We start from the raw sequence: 17,695 nt of genomic DNA on the forward strand, positions 1-17,695 counted from the left end.
CAAATCAAGATTCACAGTTGTGGAAAAACCGGTGACTTCGACATAAGGACTGAGATTCATAGAATTCCATACGTTTTAAATATAAAGCAGACAAATTATCTTGGGAGGGGATGGGGCCAGTGCTACAGCTGGCTTATACCAGTGCATGAGAACTAATCAGTGCATGGTCAGGAATTACATAAGTCAACCAGTAAATTGCTAGTAGCTTGAAATCGGTTCTGGGAGAGCCAGTTTAGCAGCACCCCTCTGGGTGGGCACATTCGGCAGGGAACTTGGGAATCTGACACTGTAGAGAGATGGAGAGAGAGAACATAGAATATAGATAACTGGTTTCAGAAAATAAGACTTCATATTTGATCCAGTGCTACACATGGTCCTTAGTATATCGACTTAGGAAGATGCCCAGTGAAAAAGACCAAAAAATGAAACTAAAATTCCCCAAGAAAAAAGCAAAATATAGACAAATCCACATACCTGGTTTCATTTATCCCGGTTCATGAACCTTTATTTTGCAAAAATTGCTTCCTAGCTAACCTCTGTTTAAAAAAAATATATTTTAGGTAGAAATGTTCTGAATACAAATTATTGTATTTCATTTTGACAAAAAATCTGTTAAAGACAGTGGACTGTTTAAGATAGTAGATAGGGATATTTTATTTTATTTTTTTTTAAGATTTCATTTTTAAGTAATGTCTACACCCCAAGTGGGGCTCAAACTCACAGCCCCCAAAGATCAGGAGACAGATGCTGTACCAGCTGAGCCAGCCAGGTGTCCTGGTGATACTTTTAAACTCTCCTCTCCACAAGAATCTCCTTCCCCCCCCCACATACACACACAATAAATAAAAATTAAATTAAATTTAAAAATCCATAATGCAAACCAAGAAGTGTGCCTGGTTTCAGGAGAGGAAATGTGAGTCAGGGATTTTATATTCAAGAAAACTGACTTTCAAATAGAAAGTCACAACTGTTATAACAGGTCCCAAACTTATCAGCATGTAACAGTGCAAAGAATATTGTTTTTATGAGCCCTTATGAGAAAGCTACTGACGAATGGACTTCAGATAAACAAAGATGACATAGTTTCACCAAAGGACAGATGATCATACACTGTGTGCCTCCTGCTAGAAGAGCACTCAGCCGAAAAAATATGACCTGAGATCAAGGCTCTGTACCCAGCTGCCAATTTGCAGAAAATCCAGAGGACAGAAGAACCTGTTGAACTGCCTGTGAATATGCAGTCAACAAGGTCCGGGTTATGCTCATCTTTATGGGTCAGAAGTCCTAGGTTCTTTAACAGATAAGCTGTAAGGGGAAAGAAGAAATGGAGGAAGAACCCAGAGACTAAAAGAGAATTGAGAGACATACCAACAAAGGTGCCTGGGAGGTTCAGTCAATAGGGCGTCAGACTTTGGCTCAGGTTGTGATTTCAGAGTCCTGGGTTTGAGCCCCACTCTGGGTTCCCCACTCAGTGCTGAGTCTGCTTCTTTCCCGCTGCTCTCCTGCCTTGTGCGCTCTCCCCCTCAAATAAATAAACAAAATCTTTAAAAAGATATATCAACACATTTTAATAAGGAAGACTAAAATAAAGATTCAGTTAGAAGCTCAGAAGGTATAAACTTTTAGAAAAATCCTTTAAAGATAGCTAATTTCATAAAAATTACTAATTTTTTTTCTCAATTACCTACATTTTTCCAGAAACTAAAATCGAAGTATCTCTTAATCATATAAAAGCATGCTTTTAGGGCACCTGGATGGCACAGTTGGTTAAGTGTTCAACTCTTGGTTTCAGCTCGGGTCGTGATCTCATGGTCCTGAGATGAAGCCTCACTCTGGCTCCATGCTCAGCACGGAGTCTGTGTGGGAATCTCCCTCCCTCTTCCTCTGGCCCTCCCACTCGTCTCTCTCTGTCTCTCACTCTTTCACTCTGTCTAAAATAAATAAATGTTAAAAAAAAGAAAAAGCATGCTTTGAGCAGACGTCAGACTGAACTACAGTACCTGTGTGGTCCTCCCGCTGAGGCTGTGCGGCACGGGTTTGAAGTGGCCCAGCTTAATGCTAGCTGTGCCATCTCTCTGTGCCATTGGCCGCGTCACTTAATGTCAGGTGGTGGGGCTTTTTATATTATCTCTTCTGAAAAGAATCATAAATAATAACCTATCTCTTGGCTGTTGCAGGAATGCATGAAATATCATGTGTATAATTCCTGGCATTGTGGTTGGCATTTAATAAGCACTTAAAGGAAAGCTGCTATTAACTTTGGTTTCAAGAGGTCTGGGGTGGGTCCCAAGAATTCTATATGTTTAAAAGACTCCGAATGATTCTAATGATTGTTCTACTTCTGGAAGCGCAGTCCCTGATAAAATCCTTCTGGATGTGAACAAATATTCAGCTGGATGTTTATCAATGCATTTCTTAGAATAATAGAAAAACTGGAAAACGTCTAGGATAATGGCAAAATAAACTATGGTCTATCCATTTGCTAAAATATGTGCCCATTAAAATAAAAATCACATCGCTAACACAGCGCTATGTGCAGACACCCTTCCAGAGGTGCACTATTTATGTCTCACTTAGCACTCCTGTGAGGTGGGTGCCATTAGGGTCCATATTTGACAGATGAGGAAACTAAAAATGTACATGGCATTACAAATAAGTTGTGAAATGGTAACATTTCTAAACTATCACTAATAATTTTTTATGATAAAAAATGTGGCCTTGTTAGAGGACAGACTGAATTCACTTTCTAACAAATTATTTCAAAATCATGGGGCGCCTGGGTGGCTGGGTCGTTTAGTGTCTGCCTTTGGCTCAGGGCGTGATCCCGGCGTTCTGGGATCGAGCCCCGCATTGGGCTCCTCTGCTGGGAGCCTGCGTCTTCCTCTCCCACACCCCTGCTTGTGTTCCCTCTCTCACTGGCTGTCTCTCTTTGTCACATAAATAAATAAAATCTTTAAAAACAAAAACAAAAACAAAATCATCATATGATGAAGTGATCAAATCATTTGTAGCCAAAAACAGTAGGAAAAAAATTATTACTAAGGTATGTTAGGTTTTTTTCTGGATTGTCTGTGTGTTTGCATATTCATCAGCTTTTTAAAAATTTGTAATTTGTTATTTTTCTCTTTCTAAGTAAATATTCACTTTCAAGCCCAATTACATGTTCTTTTTCTCACTGAGCCCTCCCCCCAACAGATTGTATAAGCTTTGGGCCCTATAAAACCTGGATTCTTACCCATCTGCATAGCGTGTGTGTGTACGGAGAGCCCCTGAAGAAGAGAATGGGACAAATGTAATAGAGGAAAGATATATGAAGAGATGGTAAAATTTTCCTCCAATAAAACTTGAGTCTTCATAAAAGCTGTCCCCAAATTGCCAAGATGCATGCACGCCACCAAGAGATGAGAGAGGTGCCCTCAAACTGGCTGAGTGGCTCTGTGTGACTATAATCAGTTTTGGGGCAGCCTTCTGTTTTCACTTGGTGGGAACAGGAAGGATGATCTCCCAGGGAACAGATTGCTCAGAAACTTTCAAAGGTTTTATGTTTGCTTTTATAATTCCACAGTGTGGTGTAGAACACTATTCAAATGATAATAATAATGTTTAATTGGTTTCAATATAAAGCCGAGGGAGGCCATTTAAAATCCCCTTATCAATCCTTTCTTCTTCTTGTTTCTTAGAGTCTGATATTTCTTGTTCGGGATTGGAGTTTCCCATACGAATTTTCATATGGAGCTGAAGGTGGCTCCAAATTCTTGGAAAAACGCCTCAAGGTTTGTTAGATATTTAGGTGCATGAAATTTCACCAGCAGTAAAATCGAGAATTATTTTTGTTGAACGATCTGCAGGATGGATACGTATTAGACACAATCTTATTTGACTCTTCTCGTGTCTCTGTGAACAAAGATTGATATTTAATACAATACTTTCAGAGTTACGGTTTTAAATATTATCAATAATTATGGTACAGATTAGAATTCTTCTGTAGATATCTACAAAACAATGATTTGTTCCAAGATAAATCTTTCAATTTGAATAATTAAATCCATTGAAGGCTGACAGTACAAATATCTGGATTCATGTTTCAGTAGAGGTTTAAAAGTCAATTTAACAGAAATATCTAATTTTGAAATCCCCAAAGTCAGTCTTAGAACATTTTGCTAATAGTTCACAGAAAGTGAAATTAAAGGATTTTCCATTTTCAAAGTCAGAATAGTTCAGTATTGAATGAATTGTTTACGTTGGACAGATATCACAACAAATAACTATTGAGAAAAAATTTTAATCAAGATTAAATAAGGCTTCATGATTCTCATGATCTCTTAGCTTATCTTTTTAGGTTTATAATTACTTTAGTGTAGTTGTACTATTAACTGTCAAATACATTGGAAAAAACAGGGACAATGTAGCTTATAAATACCCAAATATTCAGATGCCTTTCTAGAATTTAAATGTGTACCTACCAGGTGACAAGAGGCTGTCTTGAGTATCTCCTGAAAAGAAGGTAGGAATATCTTATGATCTATTCACGTTTCCTGTGAGTACTTTGAATTAAAATTGGAATTTGTAAGAACTAGGTAGAATAAAACCCCACTAATTTGTACTAAAAAATGGGAAGGCCCATCTGAGTTAGCAAAAGAGTAAACATTTGTTAATTCTAATAATAATGCCTTATGTATGCTATACTTAGATATGGCCATTCCCCCAAGACTATTTTTTCTTTAGTATCAGCCCTGTCATGTCATTTTTATCATTGTGGGACTAGACAGACGTAGCGAAGATACGATGTCGCAGAATTCTTTTGGAGTTCAATTTATGATGAAAGTAGTTTAAACTTTAGAATGATTTACTGCAGGTCTCAGGGAACCAGCACGAAGAACTACAGAATGTTCGAAAACACATCCATTCCTGTTTCACCAAAATTTCCTGTTTTCTGCTACCTCATCCTGGCTTAAAAGTAGCTACCAATCCAAACTTCGATGGAAAACTGAAAGGTTTGTCTTTTAATGAATATGTTTACGTTACTTATCCTGGTTATAAAATTATCATTTTGTCTACTGGGCTTACAGCTGCAAATTTAGGTTATCCAGTTATGTGAGGCTGATGATTAAAAATTGTCAAGAGGACTGGGAATCCTGGGCTGGGGCTTGAGTACCTCCTTGGTGAACTGGAGGGTTCTATGGGTACTGAATACATACAAGGAGAAAAGAGGCAAAATCCTGTGTTCACCTGGGAGGCAGTGACTCTTCCCTTTTCACCGATGCTCGCCTCTGTGCATTGAGAAATGCTCCTTAATGTCTTCCTATTAAATTTTCCTTATTTACATTAGAGAAAGATAGATGTCTATATTATTCGAATGCTATAAGTCATATAATTATTATTGTAAGTTATATAATTAGAGATCGAAAGAAACATTGCATAATTCTGAACTCAAGCTCTTTGAAAATGCTACTGAAGAATTTAATTTATAAGTTATCGAAAGCTTCACTAAAAATGAAGTCCTCTTCTGGATGAGGACCAGTTTCTGTAAAACCCAAAAGCACTGGAGTGTTTTTGAAATAATGTATACTAATTGTATAATAATAGTAGTTGCTTGTCAAACAGAGGCATTACTAACATTTTAAGATTCCAAGCAACTCGACTAATTAGAAAAAGGGGTGGGCTCGATGTGGTGGACATAGGGGTCTGAAGAAACAGGAGTGAGTACTTCCTAGTAAATAATCGCCAGGTCTTTAGATGTTTGCTTTGTAATTAACACAAAGTAGTAAAAAGACATTTCTGACTCTTACTTATAAGCCTGGCATTGAGTACACACGCCACTGAGCTCAGACATTTGTTTAATTTACTGTGGCCTTTCTGCGTTGTGCGGGGGTTGGAGAGACAGTGACATAACACGCTCTTCCGCACAACCCTTCTCAAAGGACTTTAAAATTCCTCTTAAAAGGGGACAACATAACATGCGTCCACTTTTACGGAACTGACAGGTTTGAAAAGCAAACCTATTTTTCCCCCTGTATCCATGGCGTTTATACTCAGATACCTTATATTTAACTATGACGGTATCATAAATAGAATCCCAAATTGCTCAATCATCAGCATTATTTCTATACATGTTTTAAATTATCTTTATGTAACAGAACAGGCAGCAGTATGTACATTTTCATGCCGGAACTGCAGGATCCTGTCATTTCACTATCACCTACGAATTCCAGCCCACCCGTGAGCACAGAGCTCTTGGGACTGTATAGCTACCTAACGCCTTCAGTGTGTTTTGAATAAATGACATAAAGAGAGGGCTCGCACAAGGCCCCTCTTTCTTCTCAGGGGTCGGGGAGTCGTAAGCAGGCAGGGGAGGGGCAGGCCTTCAACAACAGTCCTTTACTGGACAGGAGAGTACTCCAGCTCGCTCCCCTCTGCAGTGTACAGCTGCAGTTCTGAAATTAACCGATACGTTGTGCAGTGAAAGAGCTCAGGGAGAGAGTGTAAGACAAACCACACAGATGCAGATCCGCCTTTTTAACAGATTTGTTTCCCTCAAATTTTACCCTCATGTCTAAACACATATTAACCCATACAATTGCTTTAGAGGCTCAACCCCCCCCCCCATTATGAGTTTACCGAAGTGGCTGGCCTGAGAGAAAAAGAAAGGAAAAGCAGCTGCAGGTGCCCATCAAAGTTGCATTTCGATGAGGCTTTGTGGGACTCCTGCTGAATCTGTGTGTGCGCCGAAGTGTTCTACTTAGCCTCAGTTTCTCCTTGGGCGGTTTTGAAAGTCCGCTATCCACATTGTTTTTCCATCCCATTCTGAATCTTCTAAGGTGATGTGGTTTCTATCCAGGATGTCTTGTCCGTTGGCTATGCTGTTTTCCAGAGGGTCGGCTTCTGAATAACTTTCTTCCTCTAGGGAAGAAATGTCTCTAGATAAACAGTTGTGCAAAGATTGTTCTTCGACGATAATTCTCACATACTCTTTCACAAACTTATAGAAATAACTTTCTAGCTCACTACCAATAGTAATCATGGTTCTTCACGTTATTGAAATAGTCTTACCATTTCCCGTATTATATGAAACATATAATGCTATGATTCAAATTAACGGCTATTAATTTAACAACATCCCACATAGGAAGTCAAAAGGATCAGGTTCACTGATGCTACAGTCAAGCAGTTCTGAGTGCCCACGGAATGCTTCTCTCAGCTCAGTGAATCTCTCAGTTAACAGGAGCTGCGTTCTTTCTGCGGCTGCTCTGTGTTCTGTTCCACGTGTACAGTGAGCAGTAGCCACTTCACGAACCGTGGAGACACATCCTTAGCAGGTTCAGGTAGACTTCAGGAAGCAGAGCCAAACACCATCGCAAGGTAGTTATTCTTCAAAAGGTGTTTCTAACGAATTGTCCGTCAGGTAATCCTGAGAAAATGTCTTCCTTCATAGACTTACGCGGCAGTGCTACCCCGGTGCGTCTGCCCCACAGAGCTCTCGTAGTGGGTGTTGTCATGTCCACAGTGACTGTGACAGATGACCCCTTCGGCCCAGCCCCTGAATTCCTCGCCATGTTTTACTCTTATGGCAAGAATTCCTGAAGAAATGATGGAAACAGAACATCATCCCCAATAATCATCTACCCACACATGTCTGTTTGCATTCTTGCGGTGGGCCAGAGCCCATTAGCACACCGCTGTAAATTGACCTGGTCTGCACAAGTTCCGGGTCATGTGTTTATTGTGAGGAACAAATACTGTCAGCAAGAGCTCACCACCTGGGTATGTTACGAATATGTGGTTCGTACTTTCTGAATCCAAAACTGGAATAGTCTCAATGACAACAAAGACTGTGGCTCGCGCCATCTTCAAGACACATTTTTAATCCCAATATGTGGTTATATGCTGGTTACTTAATTTAATGATAATTAACCACACTTGCTGGTGCATTAGACACACAAGTATATCTTTTTCCATTCCAATTTTATAAGGGAATGGGGGGGGTGGAATTTAAATACATGTGTTAGAAGTGATTTTAAAGTCGTTTTATAATGAGAAAGGTTTTTGTTTTATACAGAAATTCAGGAAGAAATCATACGTTCTAGATATATAGTAATATTCCACAAATGCAAAAAAAATGTCATATAGCAAAGAAAGAAAACCTGTTAGTATCAGTGAATACAGAGGCACAGCAGGCAGCAAAACCAACACAGAATGTGGTAACATAATACAAACACCAGTATTAGTAACTATTGTTAACTAGAAAGCAAACCACAGTAATAAATTGGAATAAATAAATTTGAATAAATCAAAATATAATACAAAGCAAAATTATCAGTAAAAATTGGTACAATGCAAACAGCAAAATACATTTGCATAAATTCCTATTCAAGTACTCATAAAAGATGGGCACTAAAATTTCAGAGGTGTACAAAGCATGAAGTAAAATGAGTCTGAGGGTCTCCAACATTATGCTCCTACAACTCTAAAAGCAGGAAGCAAGAGAAGGGAAACGTGAATTCTTACGTGAACTGGTATTTTAGTGTATACTGGGGTTGTGATCGTAAGCAAGGGAGATGCAAACACAATACATGGTTTGAATCTTTATCCTTAAGACCTCAGAAATCACCAGTCCCAAAGCCTGAAAACTCAGTGACTCTGCTGAAATTCAGACTTTTAAAAATTATAGGCAGTTACTACATTTACTCAGATATCAAACCTCTGGACATATCTTGCTTTTTATGTAGGTCTATTTTTCTATCTTTTGAAAGAATGATTTCAGAAATTATCACTGTGTTCAAAAGATTCCTCTGAAGATGTATTTCCTGTGTTACTTTGCTAAACGTGTAAGTTTAAGCTTAAACCTAATGCTGTAACGTGAGGATATGTAATCAATTGTCCTAAACGTGATAGGTCAACAACTCGGACATCCTCTGATTTGCCTCCATGGCCGCCTCTTGCCATGTTAATTTGTACTGGTGAGTTCCACCACCGGCGGTGGCGTCACCATCACTATTCTTCTGAACTTGAGTTCTAGTTATCACGCCTTACCCAGTTCTGTACACTGTTCATAAGGTGGGTACCCTAAAAACTGCCATTTCAGCATACATTTTCTGGAGGGAATACATCTTATAAGCCACTGAGTATCTGGCCTTTTCCCCATTTATAAAACCACCAACAAACTTCAGTACATCAGAACTTAAATGGTTAAGTGGATAGAGTGTAAAATATTTAACATTTAACATCCAGAAAGCTATTTTATGGGTGGAGGGTGAGTAAATATGTAATTGAAGTAAAGACTAGCGGTAGCAGTTCAGGCAGGAGGGTCACTGACCTGAGAAAAGTGGGCCGCAGGACTTGTTTAGATGATGGGACAGTGAGGGAAGGCTTTGTCACTGGGGAAGAAATGGAGGAAATCAAAGGATGTTTTGTTGCATGGCATGGAGGACTGGATTGGATTTTTAAAGTAATGATGAATGTGCTTTTACTTGTAGAAATAGATGATGAATTCATCAAAAACTTGAAAATACTCATTCCTTGGCTACTTAGTCCTGAGAGCCTAGATATTAAAGAGATCAATGGGAGCAAAATCACCTGCCGAGGTCTGGTGGAGTACTTCAAGGTATCACTCTCATTTCTAGAGCACTGTTTTAGAATGCAGTTCCTACCTGAAACAAACAAACAAAAAATTATAGACTCTGTAATATGGGGGCAAAGTTATGCGGAATCTATAAAAATAAAAAAATCATTAGACTCCCAAGAGCAGCTTGCTTCTGAAATTAAAATTTTAAAGAAAATGCTTAGAGTTAACTTTATCTTGAGAGAAATATATTTTGAAGTGTGAATATATCTAAGAGTTGGTAAAGTCTATTTTTTTGTTGGGGGAGAAGGTGTAGCTCAAGGTCCATAACATTATGTAGTCTTCAGTCATGAGCTATACAGAATTTTACGTCCTACTGAAGATGTTCCCGAAGGGGCTGTACTTTGCCTTCCTATTGGAGAAAATTCTTCCACATTGCCTCTCTCTGCACCAAGGGCCCATCTGAAGTGGAATTATTTTAAATTTGCATTTACTTGTTTACCTTAGGTTAGCACTGAATACTAAACTTTTTTTTTTTTTCTAACCAACCACAGGTGGGGGGGTTTCAGTTACCGATCTGGTTTGTGGATTGATGCTGCAAAGACTAAAATACCAATTTTTAAAATTCACATTTTTGTCATTTCAAATACTGTCCATACCTCCTGCGTGATTATTTATCTTCATCACTCTTAGCAATAAATGACATGTTATTTATGTACCTGAAATGTGAATTCTTACTGTGCCTAACACTGTGGAGGAGCTTAGAATTCAGCAGGAGATTAAGGACGCTTACAGAAATGTATCCCATAAGGCTTATGACACCAGCAGGTACGAACGCCTGTGAGTAACTGAGAAAGAGAGGGTACTTCTGGCAGAGCGATGTGAGACAGTTTTAGAGGAGGGGCAGTGAGGTAAGCCTTCAAGAAGGGTAGGGTTGGCAAGAGGAGACGTGTGAAAAGGACACTTCAGGAAAAAGGAACATAACTAAGAAAGGGGGAATTAAAATGAGAAAGAGAATTGTTCCCAAAACTGTCAAGACCTTAGACTTTAGAACACAATTTAACAGAATTGGAGAAATAGTAAATGGAATTACTTGAACATGAGTCTCTCTCTCTTTTTTTTAAGGCTTATATAAAGATCTATCAAGGTGAAGAATTACCACATCCCAAATCCATGTTACAGGTAGTTTTTTTTCACGTTACAGGTACTTACTAATCGGGAGCCATGACATTTTAAAATCCACTTGTCACTAGAGCTAAGCTGTCCTTAGCCTTATGCTGTGCTAAGCTGAAGATATGCTCCAATCTGGCCGTCAGAAATTAACTAATACAAATGTGGGGATGATTTATTGGAAGATTATTTTTCTGTTAACTACTCTCCGTGTGCTCAGATATTTTCAGATGCACACAGAGGAGCCTCACCTGTGCTGACATACACGCACTTTATAGCAAAGCTTTCATTCTCTCCGTACAGACTTGGTTTAGAAAACAGACTCCTGCTGTGGCTCAGGTTCACACGTGGCGCAAGGAGAAAAGCAGGTCTGGGTTTAAAACAAGTGATTTCTACAAGTAAACATTGAAGAAAGGAGACACCAGCTTTTTCCTTACTTACCTAAACAATTTCTTTAAGTTCTTAATGGATCCTTTTTTTTTAAATCAGTGGTACATTGTTCTATCAGTATCAGTCCTTAAACTTAAGGCATGTTTGTATGTATATTAGGACACACAGAATGTACTTTGTATTATTTCCCGTGTCTTTGGGCTTATAGCTTTCCCCCCACATTTGGTGAGAGGCTTAAAAATATTTTTTAAGAGGAAAAAAAATCTTCCAAATGAAAATTCATTTTTATAACTATGGCTTACTGAGTAAACTTGTTTTTATGTATTTTGAAATTTTAATTTTACAAATTTTTTAAAATGTAGTGGAAATACTTCAATACTTTCAAATTATTTCACGGCCTTGTGTCCTTGTACATTTCTTGCACCTGATACTCAGAAATGAGAATTGCCTGTGAAGGGTTAATAAATATGAATTCCATTTTACATCATATTTTATACTTTGTCCAAAGGCCACAGCAGAAGCTAACAATTTAGCAGCCGTGGCAACTGCCAAGGATACATACCACAAAAAGATGGAAGAGGTAAGAATTAAGTAATATTTTAAATTGTGTGGTTTTTTTTTTTTTTAAAGATTTTATTTACTTATTTGACAGAGAGAGACAGCCAGTGAGAGAGGGAACACAAGCAGGGGGAGTGGGGGAGGAAGAAGCAGGCTCCTAGCGGAGGAGCCTGATGTGGGGCCCGATCCCATAACGCCGGGATCACGCCCTGAGCCGAAGGCAGACGCTTAACGACTGTGCCACCCAGGCGCCCCTTAAATTATGTTTTAAATAAAATCGGTATTTCTTCAATGAGCTCATTCTTTTTTTTCTTCCAAGTTATACTGTCTACACATGCAAAGAAGTGGCTTTGACTTATTCTTTCTCAGCCTATGTATATCACATTTCTATTTATTATATACCTAAAATACTTTTTAGGAAAGGAACACTATCAATGCACAATTTGAAACATATTCTAAATGTGTTCTCCCTATATTAGAGATACATTTTTTCTTTTCTTTTTGGCCACATCTTACCATTATTTATAAGCTCTAGTGACTAAACTAACATGTGCTCTCCCCTCTGCTACACCTCCCTTCGTGCAACACTTCCAGTATTTCTGTCTTAACTACAAAACCCCATTAGGGCGACCGGTGGCTCAGTCGGTTAAGCATCCGACTCTTGGTTTTGGCTCAGGTCATGATCTCAGGGTTGTGAGATTGAGCCCCAAGTCGTGCTCCGCGCTGGGCAGGGAGCCTGCTTAAGATTCTCTCTCTCCTTCTCCCTCTGGCCCTCCACCCCCTCAGCACATGCTCTCTCTCTCTCAAAAACAAAAAACAAAAACCAAAAAACCCATTAGGAAAAAAAGAAATTAAACTTCAAGGGCCAATATTTCTACATACTGCATTTCCCCTTTTAAACATTCTGAATTAGGATGCATCTAATAATTATTGTACTAATATGATAGGTTTTCCCCTGCAAATGTTATATAAATTATATCCGAAATTGATGGAGTCTTAAGAGTCAAGGGAAACACAGTATATGGAATGGTGTTCACAACATAAGTAAAGGGTAACTAGAATGAGAGTATGCCTTCTATAGTGAAGTCTCAAATAACCGAAGGGAAAGGTCTGGGTAACTGGGATTTCCCTTGTAACTTTTGAAAAAATGGAAAATGTGGTCCAAGAACATTGAATATGCTTCCATTTAGTCTCTTGAATAAAATACCGTGAAAGGGCTCCATTCAGACAGAATCAGTGAAACTGCCAAAGAACGTGTTTTTCCTAATTTTACTTTCGAGTTTTATAGCATTGCTATTGTTTTAAGTTAAATCTCATTGGCCAAAAATACCTCAGTGTAGTTAGAATAAATGTCCCAGAGGGACTTGTATATAAGTAGTTTATTTGGTTTTGGGGTCCTTCTGTGATGAACTCAGCTTGCAGCTCACTTTGAATCATGCCTTTTCATCCTGAGGAACTTGGATTAAGTCTTGGATGTTCTTTCCCAGGTCAAAAGAAAATAAAAATTAAGCACGGCTTTATCTGAGTCACCTGTAAAATACTGGTCCCACTTACAGTCATGCCTGATACGGAGTGAGCCAGGGTGTGGGCTGACAGAGCATACATGTAAATTCCAGATCATCGTGTCCCGAGGAGTTGAGCTAGCTAAGTGTTAGACTGAGACATTGCTGATTTTATCCTGCATCGCGCACACGGCACCTCTCTATCTGATACAGGTTTGCGGAGGGGACAAACCATTCCTGGCACCCAACGACCTGCAGGCCAAACACTTGGAGCTTAAGGAAGAATCTGTGAAGCTGTTCCGAGGGGTGAAGAAGATGGGCGGGGAGGAGTTTAGCCGGCGCTACCTGCAACAGCTGGAGAGCGAGATAGACGAGCTCTATGTCCAGTATATCAAGCACAACGATAGCAAGAATATCTTCCACGCGGCTCGCACCCCGGCCACACTGTTTGTTGTCATCTTCATCTCTTACGTCATCGCGGGCGTGACCGGGTTCGTCGGTCTGGACATCATAGCTAGCCTCTGCAACATGATAATGGGACTGACCCTTATCACCTTGTGCACCTGGGCCTACATCCGGTACTCTGGAGAATACCGGGAGCTGGGCGCTGTGATCGACCAGGTGGCCGCAGCCCTGTGGGACCAGGTAAGAACCCTTGGAGCCCTCAGCTGATTGCAGCACACTGGGTACCAGGCGGTGTTGGGTGTGACAGCTAAGCAGGGGAGCCTGACCTGGGCCCCGGTCCTCAAGAGCTTTAGGACCTGTCGAGAGGGCTAGATACAAACAACGAACGTGAAGTCCTGCATTACTGGTTTCCTGGTAACATTTCAGCATTTTCAAATATCTGTGCATTAGGCAGTTTTGTTTTTTACTTTTATTTAGCCTAAAAGTTAAAGCTGTTAAAAAGAAGTGTGAGAAAGCACAGCTGAATTGTTGAGCGGATTGTGACTGGTTTGTGCGTTAAGATTACTTCGTACTTACAACCTATCATTTGATTCGCGGTGGCTTTGTAAGGGGCGTATGTGAGATGGTAAGTTGTTGTATCACTATCTCTTTCAGTATAAACTCCTGAAAAGCAAGATCGGATTACTTCAGATTGTCTCTATTTGAACCAGGCATTTGTACCGGGCCACAGCATGGGCCCAGGTCAGCCTCTGGACCAGCTGCTCCTGGGTCAGCTGTCCTTTATGTTTCAGTTAACCATAGCCTAGAGCCAGGGTCACCGTGACAACTATAAACACATCTAGAACGATAATGGACTCAATCTGTCATTCTGGAAGTGTCTTCAGTTACCTCATGAAAATGTAGGGCCGTTCAGTGAAGCTAAAATTGAGATTTTTCATACACTTTTGGAGTTAAGACTTTTGAACTTATGTTCTGCAGGTAGCAAGTAATAGCTACAATTCTCCCAGCATTTATACTTAACATATACTCTTTGAAATAGAATTTTAACTAATGAATTTACCGTGTGCCTTTGAAGAATCTAGTTAAGATAACTAATGGTAGCACTGTGGGTGAAGAATGAATTAAAAACTGGACCCTCTGAGCCACTGTCTCAAATAGCTCCCCAACCTCAGAAGACTAATGAGGGGCTGAGGCAAGTCCCAAAGCCTTCCTCCAGTACGATGCTGAGCCCTCTGAGGGACACAGAATTGGGTCCTTCAAAAGGTTCAGATGAAATATGTAATCTGAACTGAAAAAATCTGTAGTATTTTTCTTAAGTGTTCAGAAATACCATAAACAAAGTTGAATTATCATGATGCTATTACTGAAGCAAGATGTATACTTTTCTTTTTTTCCTTTTACACTGCCTTTGCCACAGGGAAGTACAAATGAGGTAAGTTAATTTTTTAATTGAGAGCTATATATTTATAGAGATTATATTATTTTGTAAGCCAACTAGCCATTAATGGATTCAGAAGTCTTTGGTGATGTAATGAGAGCTGGGCGTTACATACAACTGATGAGTCACTGAATTCTGCCTCTGAAACTAATAATACACAATATGTTAATTGAATTTAAATTAAAAAAAAAATCTTTGGTGACAGCTGCTCCTGTGTTCTTCTAAGATTCACAGTCTTAGCTGTGAATTTTTAACATAGTTTTAAAATTTTGTATTTATTCCAGACATTTTGTGATTTGATCTGCATATGAAACATACGAGTTGTCAAGAATATCCTGTTTAATGTTTTATTTCCTGAATGTGTAGAAAATCCCAAAATTCCTAAGCTTCCGCATTGTGTGTTTTGCTCTACTACATAGTGAAATAAGAATACAGTTGTGCATCCTGGGGGAGCTTAACTAGCAGAGAGCACGGAAATGGCGCTACAACCTTCAGATGTTCTTAGCCGGGCTTTTCAGTAACAGCTGCCTTTCCCGCTTTAAGCAGGTTCCAGGCCAGCATAAAGTGTAACTTTTTAAGCATTCCTGAGACCGACCTGTAAATTGGTGTTCATTTCTCCTACTGCACATGGGCAAAACTCCGAGGAAAGAGTCTGAGCTTGCAGGAAGAAATCCTTTGTTACACAAGAAAAATGATCTCTGTAGAGTTCTTCTGGTCATTATCTTTAGGAAGCAAAACTGACCTCAAACAGCCACTGAGATAGCACATAATTCTTTCCTCAGTTTCTGCTGTTACATGTAACTGGAGTATGTCCTCTAATCAATGCAACATTTCATACAAGTCAATAGAGAAGTATTTTATGTAAAATTCAGTAAGACAAATTCATTAAAAAAGTAAAAATCTGAGTTGAATGTTAGGATTATGACAGACCTAGGACAGTACCACGTTACAGCGGTGTGCATTCACAGAGTGATGAGGCTATTCTTGACATTCAAGAGAACAGCCACTGCAACTGCAGACAGATAAAACTTAATGGAATTTCCTGGGCATTCTTTTAAAAGTACTCCGACTCTACAGACTCCAGAATTACCTCAGAAAAGTTGGCTTTAGCTGAGTGTTCAATATATGAAAATCAGAAGAGAGTATGAATCCTAGACATTCACGGAGGGGGGAAAAGGACAAAAATATTAATGGACACGTATGTAAAGCAATATGTAAAAATTCCCACGATTCAAACACTGTCGACACAATGCTTCTGAAAAATGTTTTGTCAGATATGAATCAAGTAATGGAAACAAGGGAAGAGAATGTTGAAATGAAGGATCCCAGTTGGCAAGGGCGGGGGGGGGGGGCAACACAAGTACTTATTGGCATGACCATATCAGGAAATAATGGGGGAAAATGGTCCCATTCTGAACAACCTGTAAGGCAGCGCAGAGAGCAAGTGGTCTAGCCGTGAAGAATAAACTAGCCATTGGCAGTCAGAAGTCATGAGCTCCTATAATTCCTCCAAAACTGGTAATATCATGATATGAGTTCCCAACACGCCCCTGGGGCACAATGGTTAGGGAGCCCTGCTCCAGAAGGTGCGCAAAGTCAAAGGAGGAGCCGTCCGAGAAGAAACCACTTACCACAGAGACCATCCCACAAAAGCAAGACATACGCACACTGGAGAAGTGACATATTTTTGAGTTCTAAGATTATTAGTTATCACTTTGTATCTTAGACTAATGATATAAAGATTCCACATTTAGCATGCTAATGATTATACAGTACCATAATCTAAAGACACTGAAAAGGAAGAAGTTTCCATCTGTGTTTGTAATCTCGCCTCTTGTATTTCTAGGCTTTGTACAAGCTTTACAGTGCAGCGGCGACCCACAGACATCTGTACCATCAAGCGTTCCCTGCGCCAAAGTCAGACGCTACTGAACAATCAGAAAAGAAGAAAATTTAATCCAAATTTTTAGAAGTACAGGTGCATGACCAATTGTCAGTTAAATATTCAGTTTTATGTCTCCATGCAAACATTCGGAGTGCTTCTGTCAGGACAGAGTAAAATATCAAGCTCCCCTGAAAACTGCAAAATGGGTTAGTTCTTTTACTTCGGTGTTTAATAAGCAGGTGTACGCATGGTTCTATCATTTTTGTTCACATGTACAGTTTCTTAATTTTGTCTTCAAATATGCTGTTATAATTTAAAGTGTTTGTCTATTTATGACAGTACATTGTGTTCTGCTTGAATTTACTAAATTCTACTACTGGGTTATAATTAAACCATGTAGTAATATTACTCCATGTTTGGACATGCTCATTTAATTTCTACAGAATTTTTAAGTTATTTCACACAGTCACCCATTTAAGCATAACAACTCAACAGGCTTGATTCAATCTATATCATCTTATATATACCATGAGCTTTTCAGTTGCTTTATCAAAAACTAAATACTGCTTCTTTTATATTATGATTTAATATAGAATATAAACTTCTTGATCAAAAATGCACAAAAAATCACTTTGTATATGTACTTAAGTTTCACTGCATTGTATATTTTTTCATTTGGTACACAAAGAAATGTATTATTCATAGGTTTATTCTTTTAACATGTGAACTATTATTAAAGTTTACTCTGGTTCCTAATATTAAAAACAAATGCTTACTGAATTGGAAAT

At 39.0% G+C, this 17,695-nt stretch overlaps 1 protein-coding gene across 2 annotated transcripts in view; it reads left to right on the forward strand.

Moving 5' to 3' along the window:
- ATL1 (atlastin GTPase 1) overlaps positions 1–17,315 on the forward strand; it is a 64,988-nt gene extending 47,673 nt beyond the window's left edge. The window contains exons 7-14 of one of the 2 annotated variants that reach the window (XM_045798795.2): positions 3,681–3,773; positions 4,856–4,994; positions 9,474–9,601; positions 10,685–10,741; positions 11,628–11,699; positions 13,393–13,824; positions 15,002–15,016; positions 16,869–17,315. In XM_045798795.2, the coding sequence (XP_045654751.1) occupies positions 3,681–3,773; positions 4,856–4,994; positions 9,474–9,601; positions 10,685–10,741; positions 11,628–11,699; positions 13,393–13,824; positions 15,002–15,016; positions 16,869–16,979 (1,047 nt within the window). In that variant the 3' untranslated portion in view covers positions 16,980–17,315. The remainder of the gene's footprint in view (positions 1–3,680; positions 3,774–4,855; positions 4,995–9,473; positions 9,602–10,684; positions 10,742–11,627; positions 11,700–13,392; positions 13,825–15,001; positions 15,017–16,868) is intronic. The other variant, XM_045798806.2, reaches the window with a different exon arrangement.
- Positions 17,316–17,695: the final 380 nt, after the last annotated feature.

The sequence above is a fragment of the Ursus americanus genome, chromosome 35 (genome assembly GCF_024610735.1).
Source record: "Ursus americanus isolate L20-20 chromosome 35, mUrsAme1.1.p, whole genome shotgun sequence".
Taxonomy (NCBI): Eukaryota; Metazoa; Chordata; class Mammalia; order Carnivora; family Ursidae; genus Ursus; species Ursus americanus.